This window comes from Tasmannia lanceolata, unplaced genomic scaffold (assembly GCF_043159265.1).
Source record: "Tasmannia lanceolata isolate RefF3 unplaced genomic scaffold, GAP_Taslan_0.1 ptg000025l, whole genome shotgun sequence".
Lineage (NCBI taxonomy): Eukaryota > Viridiplantae > Streptophyta > Magnoliopsida > Canellales > Winteraceae > Tasmannia > Tasmannia lanceolata.
The window spans coordinates 1,440,377-1,462,099 of NW_027518702.1; the positions used below are offsets into that span (position 1 = coordinate 1,440,377).

Genomic DNA, 21,723 nt, shown 5'->3' on the forward strand with positions numbered 1-21,723 from the left:
CCTATTTGGAGACAAGCTTTGTCTTTTTTAGAGAGTTTTCCCTTTAAGAGGCTTACCTAGCCTCATATTAGAGCAACCCCTTTCTTCTAGCGAGTCTTTGACTCATTTTTATCCCATTCTTGGTACCGTTATTAGCGGTCTCTGACTTATTCGTCCCCTCTTATAGAGTTGTTAGACACCATTCATCTTGTCGGTACCATTTTTAGTGTCATTGGTTAGAAGTCTGCCCTTAGGATTAGAAGCTTTTCATCTGTCATTTGTTTAGGGGTTTTACTCCATAAGTTAGATATCCTCTCCTTTGGAGACTGGCTAAGTTTCGTCAGCTTTTGGTCATCTCTTTGAGATTGTTTTCTCGTATCGGATTTTTTAGTTCCCTCGTTTGTTTTCCTTCCCCTTAGGCTTTAGGGATCCTGTTTCCTACTTTAATACCCTACCGTGATATGGCGGGTATAGAGGCTCTTCCATCGGATTCCTTTTATCTGAAAGGGTGTTAACTCGTTTTAGACGCCTAAAATGTAAAAGCACTTGAAAATTTCAAACATAAAAAATATTGAAATATCTTAAAATTCAAAAATATTAGAAAACCAGAAAACTTCAAGGCATCTGAGAGTGTCGAGTTTTAGGAGCGTATTAGGAAAGTTCGTATTTCAAACTACGTTGGCTTGATCCTCTTCCACGAGGTACGTAGTGCAGCTTGGGATCTTTATCCCAAGTCCAGCCAAACTTTTGTAAATAGCATTTCAAAATCTTTTTTTTGAATAAACAACTTTAAAATCTTGTTTTCAAAAAGCTCTTCCTTTAGAGTTAGGAGTTTGTTCTAGATAGAGAGTTTTAGAGTTAGGAGTTTGTCCTTATTTTGTTGTGTACTTCGTCTGTGTGTGTTTTGAATGTTTTGTGTTTGTGTTAGAGTTAGGAGTTTGTTACGCCTCCGTCTGGTCAGTTAGCGATACACATCGCCGACTGGTGACTAGAATAGGATGCGTTAGTGATCACATTGTTTTCCTTAGGACACACAACCTAGTTATACATAGGTTGTAGGAACCACCTGCATTAGCTTAGGGCTAACCTGCATTTAGTTAAAGGGCATATAGGGTGTCCTAAAATCCACAACCACTGGAATTTAAATAATCGCACAAGAAGCTTTAATAACTAGTCCGGTCTTTTAGATCGAGTCTAGGATAGAGGTCTAGATGTCTTAGGCATCATAGCTAAGAATAGGTGGGAAGAACTACGTTGCCTTGATTCTCGTGAAGGCGGGGATACGTAAGCTTTTTTTGATGAACATCAGATCATCTAAAGACTCGGGCTTAAGCATTAAAGTCTTAGGGTCTGTTGTTAGCACTTTAGGGCTTTGTGTTTGTATATTGATGATGATTTTTGCATAGGATCATGATAGTGTGTGTTCATTTCTTGGCTTTCTCACATGCTTATTCTTTTATCTGCTTGCATTTCTGTTTATTCTTTACTTCGTTCACATGCTTATTCATTTATCTGCCTGCATTTCTGTTTATTCTTTACTTCGTTCACATGCTTATTCTTTATCTTCCTGCATTTCTATTTATTCTTTACTTTGTTTATTTTATCTTAATTCATTTCATGATTAACTGCTATTTTTAGATTTCTTATCCTGTGCAGGCCTTATACCTTTAGCTGTAGCATGCATGTGTTTGCCCAGCAGAACTTAGACATTATTTAGGTATGACACTCATAACCTAGCTATTCTTATGTGACATTTCTTTCATTTCTTTTGTGTGTGCTTATTATTTAATCCCCGGGACATGAATGATTAGATAGACGTCTTCCCAGAGATGTATGTTCCCATTTCACATGATTTTCGTCCAAAACTCTTCGAAGTTAATAAATAATGGCATAAGAGACCAAGTGTTCGCACTAGGGCGAATTGGGGGTGCTCTTCAGACCTTCTCCATTCGTAACCAGGCACGGACATTTTTTATCTCTGGTTATCAGTTGCAAACAGAGCATTTATTTTTTTAGTTCCATGGCGTATCCATGGATGGCAATTCTGAGTTTATTTAGGTACGTCTCGAATCTGGACTTGTTCCCAAATCGAGAGGTTTCTCATTTTGTATCGTCACTCGTGCTATGCTATGAGGGTGACAACCGTTTCGAGAGTTCCTTGGTAGAGCTCTCCTTCACGTTGTGGAAATCTTTGAGGATTGCTGGGGAGATCTCGCATCCCTCGGGACCGATTCTCTCAGATCGGGGTCCACACTTTCTCCCTGTGAAAAAAAGTTTACTGGAAACTACAAATTGAACAAATCTAAAGTTTTTTACGTCTCCAAGATTCTAACCGGTTTAGGTTGATCATCTGGCAATGATCAAATTTGCTTACCAATAGTTGCATAGTTATTGCATTATGAACGGGGAAGGGAACTACTCGACTTCCCATTGACCTGATGTCATTTACTAAAGAATTGTAAAAATATAGGCAGTGCCAATGTAAAAAATGAAGCACATATTGAGACAAATAAAAAAATTCAGCGATGACTGATCCATTTTAGACATATAGGAGCAATTATCAGTCCATTTGGAATGTGTAAACCACAAATTCAGTCTATATGGGATCTGTTTGCCATCATAGTAGGTATAGAACATCTGAAATGGTATGACGTTCAAATGCCTGTAGAATTCGGCCTGATTTTTCTTTTCATTTTGACATAAAGCATCCAGAGTCCAGACAAATTAGATACTAGGAAAGAAACAAGTCTGAGTATGTTAATCCATTACCTGCCATTCCATTCCATCACCCAACAGAAGTGTAAAATTAACGTCAAACCACTAGAGAGAATAAAATAGATGGAAATCAATCTTGCCCATTGATTTTATACGCCATCGTAGTATCAACAAAACATCTGACATCTTAAGTTACATTGTCATGTATATTTATTGAGAATGCCACAAACGTACAAACATATATATGTAATGATGGGATGCTTGGCTCACTTAACTGAAGTAGAATACAAGATCATGCATGTTTATTGAGAAAGGCGATGATGAGCTGGTTCACCTGGTCGGGAAACTGTTCCTGAACAAAATGAGTTCCTTCGGGCAGGAATATGATCTCCAAATCTGGGACATAGTCTTTAACCTTTCCACTCTTTAGGTAGTCTTTCATGCCTGGGAAATTGAGGACATAATCCTTCCCACCCATGACCAGCAATGCAGGAACTTGGGCCTTTGGATCTGTTATACCTAACTCTTCCAACCACGACCTATGACAAACCCACAAGCTATGTTATTACATTGACTAATAGAGCTCTCCTCGAGCAAAAGATATAAAAGTACACTTCCTCAAGATCTTCTGACAGGCCAAGTATCCAAAACACCATTTCACTAACCAATTATCAGACATAGTGGGAAGGAGGCTATGAAACAGAAGTAAGATAGGCAGTTGCTATTCAGATTCTTGTTTAAAGCTCTGTAGGCGTACTTATCTATATGGCACTTGCAATGGTAAGCGGAAACCCGATTTCTCATATAAAGTTGCATAGGCTGTTAGATCTTCATCAGTGAACCAGGAGGGTAAAGGAGTAGATGAGTCTACCAAGTCCATGATCTCCTCATCCTTCCCAGCTACCGGAAGTTCACTTCCAGAAAAGAGAATGTAGATGTTTCTCACAACTGTCTTGATATTGAAGCGCCCAAAATCGGCTTCAGCTCTTCCGGGCTCCTGAAAAAATACGCATAGAAGCATATGATTTACATGGGAGTAAAATTATAGATGAGCAAACGAGGGTAGAAGTTAAATACTTCATTTATTGTCTCTGCGGTTGGGTGAGCTTCACCAAAATGCCTTATTTTATTATTTGTGGTACAAATCTCTTAAATGTATCAGGGGCTTAGACACCATAGTAACAATGTGGAAGGACAATGAACACTCTTGGAAAGCCTTCATCTCTTTCATGTATTTTTAAATGCTTGATGGAAGTAGTGTCTAGAAACTAGAACCCATGTGTCTTGTAAATCAATGCCTGTCCATTATTTTTGAATTTTTGATAAGATTGTGTGAAAAGTGAAAACTAAACCCCTGGATTCAATTTTATACAATTGAACTCATGGGATGGGCTTTAACTTCATAACATTGTGGTAAAATATACCATCGAACCACTGGGTAAGATTGTCCTAAAAGGGATCAATAACCCACTTGTTCCTGGCAGACTACTGTTTGGTATTGCCAACAAATCAAACTTATAAATTTCCAAAGTGTTCCAGTTGGAGTGAGGAGCACATGACCTCACCCAAATTGAAGGGGAGTTGTAGTTGCAATTACTGGGTTGTTTGCGCTGGAGTTTATCTTCAACTCAAACGGTTTAATGGAATAATATAACGAGCTATATATGTATATAAATACAGTGATTAGCCAAGTGGAAAATACACATGGAAAATTCCCAGAGCAGCTGATCAAAGCCCCAGAGTAAGAGAACGAAAAAGTAGAGTACCTGCCACCTCAACATGTAGAAGCCTTCTGGGAGAAGATCGCGAGGGAATGCATGGGGGCCTGAAACCATGAAGGGCACCCCTAATGTTATGACTCCCAACACCCTTTCTGGATGCAGAAGTGCGAACTGGTAAGCGGGTCGTGCTCCAAAATCCTTCCCGATAAGAAACACCTTGATTGACCATAAGAAGAAGAAGAAGAAGAAGAATTCAAACATTAATTGAAATTACTTGAGTAAAACCAAAAGGATCATTCGATCAAATCAACACTCCACCGTTTTAATTTCGGGGCCTAGAAAGAGATAACTAAATATGCTTACACCAAATTTTGTCTCCAAAGCACGAACTCCTCATTTTGATTACTTAGCAATAATACTTACCCATATTTTTCTTTATTTATATAAATTTCTAGAGAAAACAGTTCCTGCGCTTGAGCGCAGATAGCTTATCTGCTCTCGAGTGCAGGAAACAAGGGAGGGCCCACATTTTTGGATGATCCTAAGCATTCATTTGAAAGGCCCCATCATGGATGGGCTTTGTTCAAAGAATCAGCTCCATTGGATCATCTTAGGGTGTCCATTTGTAAGGGGATGGACAGAAACTGTTTGTCCACAAATCTGCCCATTTTTTTACCCCACAAATGGAATGGTTAGGATGATCCAATAGAGCTGATTTTTGGTACACACCCCATCCATGATGAGGCCTTTCAAATGAATGCTTAGGATCACTCAAAAAATGTAGGCCCACCATGTTTCCTGCACTCGAGCGCATATAAGCTTATCTGCACTCGAGCCCAGGAACTGTTTTCTCAAATTTCTAAATGGGCAATTCATCAGAATTAGTCTTACAATAAGGAAAGAGGTAAACGGGTTACCTTTGTAATGGCAAAGGAATCAAGAATGGCAAGGAGATCATGGACAAGGTCAATGAAAGATGCATTCTCAGGTTCAGGAGGAGTTTGGGAAAGGCCATAACCTCTGAAATCAGGGGCGATTGCTCTGAATCCAGCATTGGCTACTGCCATCATCTGGTATCTCCAAGAATACCATATCTCAGGAAATCCATGCAAGAAAACTACAACAAATGGACCTGTTGTTGTTCAAAAAAAAAAAAAAAAAAAAATCCAGTAAGCGCTTAGAAGGGATTGGATTGAGAGAAAGGGGGAGAAGCATAATTAAAATGATAAGCACCCTTTCCGATCTCAGCAACGTGAAGCTTAAGGCCTCTTATGTCGAGATACTTGTGTTGTATCTGATCCATTTCAATCGAGTTTGACAAGGAAGAAGGGAAGAAGTTGGAGAGGCTAAAACTTTATATAAAAAGCAAACATCATATAAAAACTCAGCTCACCTACCATTTGCTGTCCTCAAAAACATATAAAACCTCAGCTCACCAACTACTATTTGCTGTATGATGCCAAACGAGCACCTTTCACGTGTCACGTTCGTTTTAAAATTGATTGACCACTCAGGTAAAAAGACTAAACTAACCCTATATGCATTCCCATTGGACTCTGTTTGGATGCTTAATAAAACCAGGGTAAAGCCAAGTAAAATCCTTGTTCGGATGCAAAGTTAATCGGGAGAGGGAGGATTACCTATGAAATTTCTTCTTTTTTGAATTTTTTTCATATGAAAAGATACGTGATGCCCCATCACTAGGGCTGCAACTTGGGTCGGGTTTTACCCGACCCGACCCGAAAATAGGTTGGGTTGGGTTCATGTTTCTCGGGTTTCGGGTCAAGCTAGGTCTACGATCCAAAAGCTCGCATGAATCTCGGGTCGAGCTGGGTTTGAAGGGGCCTGACCCGACCCAAGTTATTTAAGTTATAGTATGTATTTTTTTTTCTAAAACTTTGTTACTTTAAAAGTGAACACTTAAAAGTAAAACTAAAGCACGCAATCACAAGGACTGTTTCCATCTTCTATTCGTTTCCCCCTTTAGCTCTAGGGTTTCAAGGTTCAACTAAATAGTTAATGCATTAAATAGTTTGTTGTTTATCTCATATGAGTATAATCATTTTCATTTGGTAATGCATCAATTTATTCTCTTTGGACTAATTATTAGTTAGTGCACTAAAGAGTTTGCCATGCTTGAGTTTTTCTACTTCTATGAGTTGAGTTGCCTTGCCGAACAAGAGTTTTTCTTAAAAAATTGCGTCAACGTAAAAAAACCCGACCCAACCCGACCCGACCCAACTCGACCCGAGATTTATCATGGGTAGGGCCGGGTTTGGGAATCGTGGGTTTTCCGACAAAAAACCCGACCCGACCCGAGATATTTCTCGGGTAGGGTTGGGTTCTTCAAAACCCGACCCGAGTTGCAGCCCTACCCATCACCAGACAAGCAATTATTACACATATTTCTTGTCTAGTAGTTCTTAGGGATTTCGATGCTACATTGGCAACCAAACACCATAAAGTTGAAGAAAAGTGATTTGTTTTACTTGGAAAATTGCCAGAGGATGCCTTGCATGTGGCATCCAAACAGAGCCTAAATTCTATCACCATAGCATGCAAGTCAGTCAACATCCTCCGTTCTCTGTTTGCCTTGAGGGCGCGTTTGGATCACCAAAATCGAGAATTGGAATCCCCAACCCATTCCAATCCTATTCCAATTCTCTCCATAAACGGTATGGGATGCCTAATTCTAATGTTTGGGTCAGAACCAGAAAGTCAAAATTGAGAAACCACAACAACAAAGAAGCAAACAAAAAAGGAAAAAAAAATGAAAAACAGTGTTCTTCAACCTTGGGCAACTCGATTGTCTTTAACATTATCAGCGAGAGAGAGAGAGAGAGAGAGAGAAAGAGAGGATGAAAATCCCTCCGAAAATCTTTAGTTCGGTGTGAGCCAAGCCATTTCTGTTCCTTTCTATCTCACCCAAAATGTTGGTTTGCTTAGCTGCTCCTTACTAAAAAATGAATATGCCGGAGCAATTGATGAAAGCTTCTTCAACCAAAGGGAGGAGTTCACTTCATTAACGTGGCCTACGACATTCACTGCGTACAACACAGAAATCACATCAAGAGTACGTTTAGAAACCCGTACGACTAATTCTCAGGAATGACCCCAAAAGCAAGAACATTATCACATGTAATAAGCGTCTGCATCGTTCTATCTTTTATATTTTGGGCTAGAGACTAACAATCTTACCCAACTTTCATCAGATAAACCGTAGGTAGAGAACTAGAGAAGACCTTTGTTTATAAGGATTTGCCCCTAGGGACCATGAGGCATTTTTTCTACCTTAACCATGTCATTTCATTCCCCTCTACAGCATAGGAAGTAAAAAATTCCAAGATAAAATTTTCATTCGAAATGTTATTCTTTCAATCCAAACATGGTATGTGAAAAATAAAGAAATCGACCCTATTTATGGAGGGCTGATTTCTGCACTAATTATTTCTTTATTTTAAGTTCGTGCTATTATAATAATGATTTTGTGTAGGGCACTTGTTAAGCATCATTTAATGGCCCTCGTGAACATGATTTTACACATACTTTGGGTCGTTTGGATACGCGGATTTTAGAATCCAAGTTTTTTAGTTTGAATACAGTGTAAAAGAGGGTTCATGATCAAGTCGATGTCTGCTGTCCTGATAACGTTTCTTGGATTTTAAGTGAGAAATTCAGTTTTTTAAAATCTCTCCCACATCCTGAGATTTCTAAAACCTGGAAATATAAGAGGATTTGCTGCTCTCTTGCTAATGGAAAGAAGGGCGAGAAGTCAAAAACGACGGCTGGTCCGCTTCTTTACTTGTCTCTTAGCTACAATTTCGAAGAAATTCCGGATTCTAAAATCCGCGTATCCAAACGGCCCCTTATACTTTGGGTTTTGTTAACGAATGCATTGAAAACCTAAATCTACACATTCTTTGAGAAAAAGACTCAAAAACTATGTAAAACTCTTAAATTTTGTGTAAATTTATGGCAAATTTAAGTTTTCAATGAAGGGGCACTCGTTAACAAAACCCTTACAGTTTTACACTCGTCTTGAGATTTTTTTTCCAGCAATGTATGTGTAAATTCATGATCCTAAGGGCCATTAAATGACCTTACAAGAGTGTTAGCAAAACCCTTACAATAAATAGGTTTTGATGATGGCCGACCGGGTAAATTACAACCCTTGATTTTTTATCCGATCAAAACACTCAAAAAATGTGTTTTGACTAGATCAGAAATCAAGGGCCAAGTGGGTTGCCACCTGGCCCTTCATATTTTGACGGTTGGGGCATCATATAAATTCTCATTTTACTTTATTATTTATTTTTATTAGCATCATAATACTATAGTAGATCGAGATAATACTTTTGTTGTTCTGACCTACAATACTTATCAAAACCGCATGCATGTTGCAATTTAAGAGGGGTCAATGTATATTGTTTTCATAGTTCCTTATTTTACTTCCCTTGGCCACCCTCCTCACATTTATTTATTTTTGTGCCCAATTCCTTGGCTACTCTACGTTTAAACATGGAGCACCCAAGCCGGGCATCTTATAGATGTCTTTTCTTCTAACCCTATTATATAGGAGATTGAGACCTCTAGTTCATGCATGAGTTTATTCCTTTGCTACTTTACTATGCAACAAGCCATAAAGAGGGGCAAACATAGGTACCTTAATTTTTTTTTTTTTAAAGTTCCTTCGAGGTAAAAAAAAAAAAAATCTTGAGGAATGCTAAACTGACAGGAGCCCTTGCCAAAATCAGGTACAAGGACTCTCCCATCGGTCAATTTCCATTTATCACAGTTACGATTGTAATTTTCTGTGCCATCATAAATGGAAATTGACCAATGGGAGAACCCTTGTGCCCTTTTTTTTGTCTCATTTGTCCTAGTTGTTCCCTTATCATCTCGGAGACTAGCCCAGTCTCATTAGTACTTCTCTCTTAGGGTTACGCACTAGGAGTCAGTCTTTTAGTATATGAGTTTGTGCTTAGCCAGAGAGTAAATTTTTAGCATAAGAGTTGGTCTTTCAGGAGTCTGTCCTATCATCATAGGGAGCTATGATTTTGTCCAACCTTTCATCAAGTCATGAGATTCTGTCCAACCCTTGTGAGGTATAGGATTCTGTCAAACCTTTGCAAATCTTCTGAGTCTGTCCTGCTCTTATAGATGTTTAGGAGTCTGTATATTCCTTTTGTGAGTCTGTCATTAGATAGGAGTTCCCTTTTAGCTCTAGGGATTTAGCCCTTAACACTGACTCTCTTCCATGTTACGGATCACGGGGTGCAGACATATGGGTTCCCTTTGGCTAAAATGGTGAAAACACTTTAAAATTTATAAAAACATTGGAAACTTTAAAGAACAAAAACATTGAAACACTTTAAACAACAAAAACACTTAAAAACATGAAAATTCAAAAACAACAGACATCAAAAATATTTGAAATGTCAGAGTCATAGGAGAGTAGTTAGGAAAGTCTGTTTCCGAAATACGTTGGCTTGATCCTCTTCCACGAGGTATGTAGGCAGCTTGGGACTCTCATCCTAAGTCCAGTCAAACCTTCAAAATAAGCATGTTCAAATCATTCAAAAACACAAAAATTCTTTAAACAAATCTTTTACACCGGTTTTTGAAAAGATCCTCCCCTAGAGTTAGGAGTCTGTCCTAGATATTTGGGGTGTCTTAGAGTTAGGTGCATGTCCTGGTTATATTGATACTTTGTGTGTCTTGTCGTGTGAGTGTCCCTAGAATTAGGAGGTCTCGAGTCGTGGTCGGTTAGATACTTAGTCGAGCCGATGGCTAGATTAGGATGCACTTAGTTAGCCTATTATTTTTCTTAGGACATACAGCCTAGTTACACATAGGATGTAGGCCTCACCTGCATTAAACTAGGTTTACTTGCATTAGTTTAGGACCATATAGGTGTGCCTAAAATACTTAAACAACTTAAACATGAGTCGTGTCTTGTCATGTCGAGTCTAGTGTGGTCTCGGCACATTTAGGTATCCTATCTTAGAATAGGCCACCGAACTACTTTGACTCTGATTCTTTCCGAGGCCGGGATACGTAGATCAGCCGGGATGACCATCCTGGTCCGAGTCAAGTATCACGTTAGAGTCTAGGGTTTGTCGTGTCGAGTCGTGTGTGGAGTTGAGTTGTGTTGTGTGTTTTGTTGCGTTTTCTTACTTTCATGTCCAGACCTTATACCTCTAGCTGTAGCATGCATGTGTTTGTCCATCAGAACTTAGACACCAATTAGGTATGACACTCATAACCTAGCTATGTTTAGGTGACACTTCTTTTATTTATCTTTTGTGTGTGCTTATTATTTTCATCCCCGAGTCATGCATGTTTAGGTAGACGTCTTCTCGGGGATATCCGTTCTCATTTCACATGATTTTCGTCCAAAATTCTTCAAAGTTAATAAATAAATGGCATAAGAGACCGGGTGTTTACACTCGGGCGAATTGGGGGCGCCTAAACACCTTCCCCATTCATCATCAGGCACAGACTTTTGTATCTCTGGTTATCCGTTGCGACATATTGTAGTTTGGGATCCAGGGGCTACTTCCTTGGATGGCGACTCTGAGTTATTTTAGGTACGTCTCGGTTCTGGTCTCATCCCCGAATCAAGAGGTATCTCACCTACATCGACACTCATGTTGTGAGAGGCACTATTTCGAGAGTTCCTTAGTAGAACTCTCTTTCACGTGTGGAGATCTCAGAGGATTGGCGTGGATCTTGTGTCCTTGCCACCTTCCTCGGGATCGGGGTCCACACATACCGGCGCGGTCAACCGGCCCTAGGGCGATCGCCAGGCGAGGGCTACCTGTTTGAAATAAATTTTTGGCTCAAAACACTATCGCGGTCGACCGTACCTATGGCGGTTGACCTCCAAGCCCAACTTAGATGTTTTTTGGATTTCCAGAAAACATATCTACGGTCGCCCAGCTTACCCCGGTCGACCGGCCCTAAGCAAGAATAGATGTTTTCAAGTTAAGAACCTTTTCTTTAATTTGTCATTCATAGTGATAACTTTTTAATTACTTTTATGGCATGACAGCAAAACTTATAATGAAAATACAAATATCCAATTGAAATCAAATCCAAGTGATGGTACACATGATAAGCAATCAACTCCATATAAACTAAGATTATCAATTTTAGTTCACTCCTATGAATGTATATCTATAAAGATATGCAATTTTTAGCTTTGGTTTAAAATGATAAATCATGTAAGCTCTAATTTTTTTTAAGATATTCAAATTTTTTGCACAATTAGTGAGAAAATGTTTGAATGGATAATGTAAGCATCTTACAATGATCCATATAAACATAGATAACAACAATTAGCTCTCCCCTTTAGTATTTGTCATTGGCCTTAGATAAACCTAAGATTTAAGGCATGACATGACACAATAGGCCAAAGATATGACAATGGAATACTTGGCCACCAAAACTTATTCTTAGAATAGATGATATCATATTAGACCATCCAAGATAAGTCCAAAAACCTAGAAGAATATGCCACTAAGACCTAGGCTATGGGCTTCTTGTCTTATACAAAACACATACTAGATGATGCCAATATAGGAACATAAGACAAGCCCAAACAACACACATGGAGCAACAATGCTCTAAATGAGTGTACTTATCATATGTGAAGTGATAAACACATTAAGAGACATACAATAAGCCACTAAGGACAAAATTTGTCTTCAAACCTGTTCCTTTGAAAAAGAATCATGCAATGCATGAATCCAAAGGGTTGTCCTCACATAGACTCTAAGGATTTCTGGATATATTTTTCAAAAGATGACATGTTAGACTCAACCCTTGGGCTACAATAACACTTATTCTCCAAGTGTCGATTTATCATGATAAAATGATAGCCATGGTCTAGCTCATCATGATAAACAAGCATAGCACAAAAGATTTACAATTTTTTGGCTCATGCTCCCTCTAAATGTGATATCATATTTTCAAATTCAAGCTTTACTTCCCTAAGTATGTAACATACATTACTAGCTAGGGAGATCACATATAAATGTATATCTATTCATGTTTGAGATGTAGGCACAATGTCACATGGTTAAGTATTTTAATTAGGGTGAATGCACCGTCTCCCTCTTAGAAACTAAGAAGGCTAAGGGTACCAATTGAGTGACTTTTAAGATAAAGGTTTAACATCTCATACGTGTAGATATTATCAAACAAGGGGTGATAACTATAGACTATATATATACCAATTTGAGTTCAATTCTATAGGACTAATACATAGTGAGAATGGTCAATAAAATACCATATCTTAGAGAGACATCCATGATCCATGAGGGTGAGAGTATACCACATGAAAAAAGATATGATCCATATCAAAGCCTCCATGGATAGTCTATAATGTTTGGACAAGATAATCATTACAAATAATGTGCAAGGTCCAAACACTTACCTATATCCACAACCACAAGTGAAATGACAAGGCATTAGGCACAAAGTGCATAAGCCCATAGGAAAATAAAAATGTGTGGGAGACACATGTTCCCATCACAAGGTATAGGGTATCACCACCAAGGTGAAATATGCCCAAATAAGATACTAGATTCACAAGATATTTTCAATTTTACTTAAATACATTGAATCTAGACCATTTTTAATTTTTCCTACACAATATATTCTTTAAGAATCTAGGGAAAGATCCAATGACACTAAGGATATAATCATCTAGTGACACTATCTTGGACACATATATTTCAATATGAACTATCATGACTACTTGAACAAAATACATATAAAATATCGGTACATATTAAGGTTCATCTTAGTCATGAGATTATTCAATTAAAGGTCTTTGAAAGTACATTACTTTCAACCTATCTATGATTCTTGTCACATACAGTGACAATCATTAAGCATGTAATATAATGGGTTTATAGGACAACCAGATGCAAAGTAATAAACATGTTTGTTTACCTATGGCACACAAAGATGTCTAAGAAAGAATTTGAAGTGATTTCTTAGACATAGCATTTAGTTCCTCAATTTTGCTAGAAAAGATATATTAAAACAATTTAAGTACTCAATTGTCTAGCAAGTGCCATGTTTGTCTAAAATAGAGTTCAAAGAATAATACTTTGGCATTTTCTCAATTTTTGCTCAAGTACTATTTGATTGCCAAAAAATTTCATTTAAGTTCAAGTCTTTAAACCTATGGATCTCTTCTCTTTTTGGTTTTGCAAGAGTGATGTGATAAAATCATATAATTTAACTATTTGCAACTACCATAACACATGGGCAAAAATAGGGGTGTAAACGAGCCGAGCCGAGCCGAGCTTGGCCAGGCTCGGCTCGGCTCGTTAAGCTCAAAAGCTCGGCTCGGGCTCGAACCAGGCTCGGCTCAGCTCGGCTCGGTCAGGCTCGCGAGCCTTATCGAGCTCGAATTATATCAATTTCACACCCCTCATCTTCCCTGGACAGCCCTATCTAGTGTTTTTTTACTACTCTTTTTACACTAGGGGGTGGTCCAAGTAACAAATGGGGTTCCAAAAAAGAAGTGACATATTTTGCCTCCCCCTTTCACTCCCTGGACAACCCTTTTAGTGTATATATTAATATATAATATATATATATTTAAATATATTAAATTCTTAACGAGCCTTAACGAGCCGAGCCGAGCCTGGCCTAACTCAGGCTCGGCTCGTTAAGCTTAACGAGCCTGGTCAGCTGGCTCGGCTCGGCTCGGCTCGTTAAGGATTCGATCCGAGCTCGAGCGAGCTTCCGAGCCTGAGCCAAAATTGACACCCTTAGGCAGAAAGGTATGGTTGATTTTCCTATAAGCACAATTATGGTTTCATATTGAATGCTCTATTGTGGTTTTACATGTGGATGAATACTAAGTGCACAATTGATTTGAAGTGATTGTGAATGTGGGCACTTAGACTAACAATTCTAAAATGGTATTCAATTTAGCTAAATATAGCAAAGTCTTATGGTGATCAAGTTTAAGTGTATAGACTTTGAATTTACAAAAGGATTTATCATTTAAGAACCAATATGCATAGATACAATAGAATCAAATAAGAATAAACACAAGGTATTTATGCAAACAAGTTTTCAAATAATTTTCAATTAAGCACATCCCCTAAATCTAAGATAAGCAAGATTAGATCAAATTGGGGGTTTAGGAATCCAAACCAAGTTGGTTACACTCAAGTTGGTCCTATAGGATAAGCCTTTTCTAACCCAAACAAACTTACTATTTTTTACAAATCTAAGTGTACATCTAGATTTGTAATGTACATATCTACCACAATAGTCACAAGAAGCATATGAATAGGTAGATTGACAAGATGAACATGATGATTTACAAGAGTGAGTATGATGACAAGCAATAGCATTCTCTTGTAAATTATGATGACAAGCAATAACATTCCAACAAAATATTCTCATTCTTGATTTTCAAGTCATTAATTTCTATTTTTAAATTATTTGTTTTAAGAGATGAGAAAATCTTGATTTTATCTTCTTCATCTTTAAGGAGTTTGTTTTCATGTTCTAGCTTTTCAATTTTCTCACTTTGATATGCATGATCTTTTTCTAATGAACTAAACTCCTTGTTCATACTAGCAAGTTAGGTTTTCAAGTTTGAATTTTTGGCTAGTTGATCCTCAAGTTTCTTGTCCAATTCTTGAAATGCACTTTGTAGTTCTTCAAAAGTGAAATCAACATTTTCTAAAGTATTTTTATGTGATTCATCAAGTATTCCAATCAAGAATAGAATTTCACTTTGACTAACCTTTTCAATTTTGTTCAAAATCTCTTTTGCAATTGTACAAGAGGATACTTTATCATACATGGAGGGAGGTAAGGCACAACAAATTGTAATTAGGGCTTTAGTGTTTAATGAAGATAAGTTGTTGTCATAATCACTCAATTTTTAGATTTAATATTTAATACAAAATCATTTTCTATTACCTTCATCGTATCTTTATCTAGACCATTTAAATATGTCTTCATATGGATCAACCATGATCCATAATCCGAACCATCTAAAATAGGTTGTTTAGATCCCATCTTTTAAAGTTGCAAAAAATTAGATCGTTTAACTCTTAACTGGCTAGGGTCTTAATCAAGAGCCTAAGCTTTGATACCAATTGAAATCCGAGGAGTGACTTGGTTTGGCAACTTAGAGGGGGGTGAATAGGATGTTTATAAAACCTTTACCTTTTAAAAATTTTTACCAAAATCACCCTAGTTTTATGTTCTTCTTAATTAAGTTTAATTAGTTGAATATAAAACAAATATTACAAGTTATTATAAGTTCAAAACCTTTGTTGATTAACAAACTTAATTAAGAGATTAAGGTGGCCAATTTAGCAATGTAAATATATTCAAGTTTTAATGCCAATGCTAACTCACTAAATTCTAAGTAAAAATGCAAGCACAAATAAGAGAGGGAGAGGGAGAGAGAAATACCAATTACACAAGTGAGACAAAGATTTATAGTGGTTCGGCCAACGGCCTACTCCACTCTACTCAAGGTCACACTTGAGGATTTCTACTATTGAGGCCTCTACAACGCCTGGCTCCGAGGCTTTTACAACCCAAGGGAATTAAATGAGGATGCCATTCCACCTTTCTTATCTCTCCTACACCGCTGAGATCTAAGCGTTTTTCAAAGAAGAAGATAAAAGCTTTGCCTCTATATAGGCTACAAATTCAAGTTGAAGCTCCAAGGATGCTCTCAAAGATAAACATGTTTAAGCCTAACCAAACTCAAGTGGATTTTTCCAAAGTCAAGACACAATGAAGGATTGGTGAGAGATTAACCCGAAAATGATTCACAAATGAATTTCTAGGGTTTATTAGAGTTGGACAATGTTCATCATGTAGTTTAGACCCATTTGATGGGTATATATAGTGTCCCAACTCAATATGACCGTTTTAGGGGCAAAACGGTTATTTTTAGGTCAGACAGTCAAGTAGCCGCTGAGTCTCCAACGGCTATATTTTTTTTGTAAATACACTGGTCTCGGAGTTCCGAGAATTCAACCAGATTCCATTTAATACTCCCTGGACCATTTCTCGGAGTTCCGAACTTGGAGCTTCGAGAGAAATCTAGGAGTTCTGAGAAGCCTATGAACAGCATGTTATTCTTGTTTTTAGTACTGTTTTTATTTGGGCTTTTGGAACTCAATTTTATCATGTTAAATGGAATGTCATGAGGGTCCAAATATGTGAGGACAGCACATGGTCATTCATTATTCCAATTAAGTCCAATGAAGGGTGTGTTGTAGTCTCTTTACAAAATATTATTTTTCACTAGTTTTAGGGGTTTAAATAATGTGCCTTGACAAGAGAAAATGCAAGAGAGATAGAAATACATTCTACCCTTTCTACCACTCCATTGAACTCTTCTCTTGAGCTGGGATCTTCTATGGTTGAGCTTCAATGCTTGATATCTTCAAGTGTTGGTTCAAGCTTCTTTTCAGGTTGGTGATCCACAAGCTTTGGCCTTCGTGATCTTCCTTTGTGTGTTCAATGCCTTGAGATGATTGTGTTGAGCTTCTCCTTGGTTGATCCTCCAAGGTATGGTTTGTCTAAGTGTGCTCTAGCTCCTTTGTCCTTTGTTAGGTTTATTTCCAGCATAGGCCATCTTTATATGTTGGTGCTATAATAAATTATCCTGTGAATTTTTTGTCCATAGCACAACACTCAAGGCAAACGATTAGCCTATAAAGAACTAATCAATTTAGATTTGTTGATCATCAAAACAAGATAAGAGGATGAGCCCTTAGGCTTACAATGGCCGGACAGGATATTTCACTCCAATATTCTGCTCGACCAAAGCCGTTCAGAATGTATGGCCAGACAGGATATTCCACTCCAATATTCTGCTCATCCAAAGCTGTTCAGAATGTATGGCCAGACAGGATATTCCACTCCAATATTCTGCTTGTCCAAAGCCGTTCAGAATGTATGGCTGGACAGGATATTCCACTATGATCTTCTACTCGTCCAAAGCCGTTCAAGATGTACGGCGGGATAGGATATTCCACAATGATATTCTGCTCGTCCAAAGCCATTCAGAATGTATGGCCGGACAGGATATCCCACTACAATATTATGCTCGTCCTAAGCCATTTAGAATGTAAGGCCGGACTGGATATTCCACTAGCGATAATCTGCTCGTCCAAAGCCGTTCAGAATGTATGGCCGGACATGATATTCCACAACAATATTCTGCTCATCCAAAGCCGTTCAGAATGTATGGCCATACAGGATATTCCACTATGATCTTCTGCTAGTCCATAGCCGTCTAGAATGTATGGTCGGACATAAATTCCATTTGATACTTCTGCTCGTCCAAAGCCGTTCAGAACGGGCGACCGGACAGAAATTTCACTCGATGCGTCTGCTCGTCCAACGCCGTTCAGAACATGCGGCCGGACAGGAATTCCACTTGGAAATGTTGATCGTCGAAAACCGTTCAGACCACTTCCGCCGACCAGAGACTTTCACTTCGAGGCCCTGTCCTTCCGTCCAAACCAAATATGATCTACAGTTCTGCACGATCCACCTCCCAAGTACTCTTTCATGCTTCCCCAAGCCATCAACACGACTTGAGGAACCAGGGGGCAAATGATGGGGTATGAAAAATAACCCCCAATTGATTGCTGACACGTGGCCCACAAAAGGGAGGACCCACTAATAGGTTAACACCGCTCCCAGGAGTAACCAGGTTGTAAGCCCAATGGTTCCCACCTTGGCATTCTCATCTTCTTTTGATGATTCCATTACACAAGTGATTTTATATCACTAATGTGTTTGATTGTCTAAGTTGTAGATCATGATTGTATAAAGACAAGATTGCTTGGATTGAGGCCAAGAAGCTCTCATTAGACCACATTCGGAAGGCCAAGACATTGGAGATCCAAGACGCATGAAGACTTGAAGCATCGCAATTGAAGATCGAAGTCGTTTTAGAATGTAAAGATCCAATCCTAGTTTAGGTGTTTAGAGGCATAAATAAAGTAAAACACACACCCCTAAATGTTTAAAAGATTGTCCTTATGGTGTTCCAACACTTTGGAACCCTCATAAACAATCCCAACTTGGAGTAGAGTTGGAAGCCCAAATGAATAAGAAACAGAATTGAAAAACCAGCTGCATATAGGCTTCTCGGAACTCCGAGAATATTCTCGGAGCTCTGAGCTTGGAACTCCGAGAAATTCCTCGGACCTCTGAGAAATGGTCCAGTAGCATTTTTCCATCTTCTGTTTGTATTCCCGGAACTCCGAGAAAAATTCTCGGAACTTCGAGAAAAACTCTCGGAACTCCGAGACCACTATGTCGGGAATAAAATTATGATCGTTGGGGATTTTACCAGATTTACCACTATGCCACTCAAACGATCATATTTGGGTTTTCTATATATATGGGTATTCTAAACTTCCCAACCATCAATCCTAACACTCAAAAACTCTATTTGAACATCCTAAGAGTGAATCAAGCTTGTTTATGCCTCTCATCCTCTAGAATTAGGATTTGGATCATTATGCTCAAAATTGTACATCTTCTACATACCTTGTAAACCCTTGTGTGAGATTTTTTGTTCTTTCTTTCTTATTCAAACGATTGTATTCGGGCGAGTGTTCGGAGAAGCGAAGCCCACTCTCCGTGGTGAGGATTGCCACCAAGGTTAAAGGCAATTGGAATTGTAATTGGCAGCGATGTTCGCCGAAGTTAAGAAGATTAACATAGTGAAGCCATCAACGGGTTTGGTTGGTGGAGTGGAGTAGGCCTCGCGTTTTGAGGACCGAACCACTTCAAATCTCGGGTGCATTCTCTTATCTCTTGCTTTATATTTGCATTGCACTTAGGATTTAACTTGTATGCTTAATTGCCTTTTTTATCTCTTAAATCTTCAAAATTGGGTTAGAGTTTTCAAAAGCTTAAAACTTGTTAGTAACCTAATTTTCCCTCCTCATAAGTTGTCATTAGAATAGTATTCGGGCCTACCCTTGGAATTTCACTTGGTATCAGAGCCTTGGCTCTTAAAAGATTTTCTTTTCTTAAAATCTTTGGTAAATTTTTTTTAAAATTTTAACAAGGGAAAGATCATAAGATCATTGACAATTTTCTAATTGTGAAATGGCAAACATAAATGAATCGGACTTCCGGAAGGCCATTCCACAACTAGACCTCCTTTCTTTGATGGGTCCAACTGTGGACATTGGAAGACAAGGATGCGCATCTATCTTCTCTCTATAGATGTGGAGCTTTGGCATATTGTTGAAAATTGATACACTTTGCCTTCCAAACCATTTGAAGAATGAAATGTTGTAGAGAAAAGGCATGCAAATTTAAATTACAAAGCTATAAACTCTTTGTTTTGTGCCTTATCTATGGAGGAGTTTAATAGAGTAGCTCTTTTTTATTCCGCCAAGGTTATTTGGGATACTCTTGCCGTTACCCATGAGGGAACATCACAAGTCAAGGATTCCAAAATAAACTTGTTAAAGAGCAAATATGAAATGTTTAGAATGGGTCAAAATGAAAGTATTTCCGAAATGTATACCCGATTTTCTAAAATATCAAATGAATTAACCAATCTTGGTAAATCTTATCCTACTGATGAGCTTGTGAGTAAGTTGCTTAGGTCACTTCCTCCACATTAGGATCCAAAGGTCACCGCCATACAAGAATCAAAGGATCTCAAGACGCTAACTATGGAGGAGCTTGTAGGATCTCTTATCACTCTGTGGATCCCATCCCGAGGGGGGGTGGCCCACGAGGGTGTGTTTTGCGATGATGATAGCGCCTTTGTCCATTGGATTTGAATATGATTGCTTTTTTCAGAAATTTAGGATAAAAATCCTAACTTCACGAAAGAAGCAACTGACCAGAGTCGCCACCTAGATTAGGGATCTAGGACCCATGATTAACTCTGTTAATTTGGTCTACGCTTTGAGTTCTGGGTAAGTTACCTGGTTACGAAGTCGGAAGGTGTACCGCACGAAGTGTACAGCACCGACCTTACCTAACTTTTGAAAGGTTTAATTATTTAGGTTTAACAAAGGGGGTGAATGTGAACTTTATTAACCTAGATGCATTCTAATGTTTTTAGCCGTTCACAGTTTAGACTCATGCGGGCCAGGAGTGATGATCCTAAATGCCTAGCTAGAATGCTTAGATGCCTATATGAGTGATTTGACATTTTATGAGATTTGATGAGATTTAGTTTAAGTTGAATTTAATTAATTGATTTGACTTAGAATGACCTATGCTATATGAACCTAGATCTAATGCAATGGACCTAAGTTGCATTTTCAGTATATTTATGAAGTTTGGGCTCTAAGATTCTATTGGGGAACCTAAAGTGCAACCTCTAAGTTTAGAACCTAAAATATTTTTACAATTGATCTTGAATTGTAATTTTCCAATTAGGTGAAAGTTCTTAGGTTCTTTAAGGATTTCAAATTTCAAAGAGTTCCCAATTCAAACAAAATAACTAAACATGCAATTTCTGTCAAAGACAAGTAACATGCCATTTTTAAAACATGCAAAGAAACTAAGCATGGGAAGCAAAGTAACTAATCATGCGAAATGACCAAAGAACTAAACATGCAATCAATGATTTGAGAATGGGAGAAAGGATAGAAAGAGGGATGGAAGAGACGAAGAAGGGTGTGAGGGAACAGGAAGGATGGAGAAAGGTGCGGCTGAACTTGGTTTTGCCAAATTGCCTACGTACCCCGTCGCGGGGATCAAGCCACACGTAGTTCCGATTGGTGGTTGAGATTGAGAATTGGAACTGAGATTTGGGATTAGCTATGGAAGCTAGGATTGAGAAGTGGAAACTTGGATGGGGAATTTAGATTGGGAGTGGGATTTTGGGAACTTGGAAGGAGGAATCGTCCGTAAGATTCGGCCAAAAGTTGTTCGGCTAATTAATTAGGCTCGGGGATATGACCAATTGGGTTTGGGAATGGGCATAGGACAAGTTGAGTTGGGTGGGCTCGGACATGGATGAAGGTCCACTTGGGTTGGGTAGAGTTAGGTTGGATTGGGTTGACTCGGGTTAACTCGGGTTGATTTGGGTTGGAACTGGGTACATGGAACCCGCATGGGTTTGGGTGGAAATAGTTCTGTTGGGATGGCGTTGATTGTGCACATTACATGCATGATTAACATCCCATGATTTGATTTCCAACTTAAGTTCGGTTGGGATGAATCCAAGCATGTTTGAGGTCAGCCTAAGCTCGGTTAGGGGTGGAACCCATATGGGTTTGGTTGTGCTGGACCAATTAGGTCTGGT

The 21,723-nt window shown here is 38.5% G+C and overlaps 2 protein-coding genes across 2 annotated transcripts in view; both read right to left on the reverse strand.

Moving 5' to 3' along the window:
• Positions 1–2,814: 2,814 nt before the first annotated feature.
• LOC143858074 (epoxide hydrolase 3-like) overlaps positions 2,815–21,723 on the reverse strand; it is a 45,433-nt gene continuing 26,524 nt past the window's right edge. The window contains exon 5 of the mRNA XM_077368669.1: positions 2,815–3,233. Coding sequence (XP_077224784.1) covers positions 2,987–3,233 — 247 coding nt within the window. The 3' untranslated portion in view covers positions 2,815–2,986. The remainder of the gene's footprint in view (positions 3,234–21,723) is intronic.
• LOC143858075 (epoxide hydrolase 2-like) lies at positions 3,218–5,801 on the reverse strand. The gene is made up of 4 exons (XM_077368672.1): positions 5,649–5,801; positions 5,333–5,547; positions 4,461–4,631; positions 3,218–3,691 (listed from the first exon to the last, which is right to left on the reverse strand). The coding sequence occupies exons 1-4, from the start codon at positions 5,716–5,718 to the stop codon at positions 3,452–3,454; spliced, it is 696 nt and encodes a 231-aa protein (XP_077224787.1). The 5' UTR covers positions 5,719–5,801; the 3' UTR covers positions 3,218–3,451.

Excerpts from the sequence above, each read along its gene's own strand:
- LOC143858075 (XM_077368672.1), bottom strand. The coding sequence starts at position 5,718 with ATGGATCAGATACAACACAAGTATCTCGACATAAGAGGCCTTAAGCTT. Across the intron at positions 4,632-5,332 it reads ATTCCTTTGCCATTACAAAG|GTGTTTCTTATCGGGAAGGA; the intron begins GTAACCCGTTTA and ends TGGTCAATCAAG. Across the intron at positions 3,692-4,460 it reads TCTACATGTTGAGGTGGCAG|GAGCCCGGAAGAGCTGAAGC; the intron begins GTACTCTACTTT and ends GTATTTTTTCAG.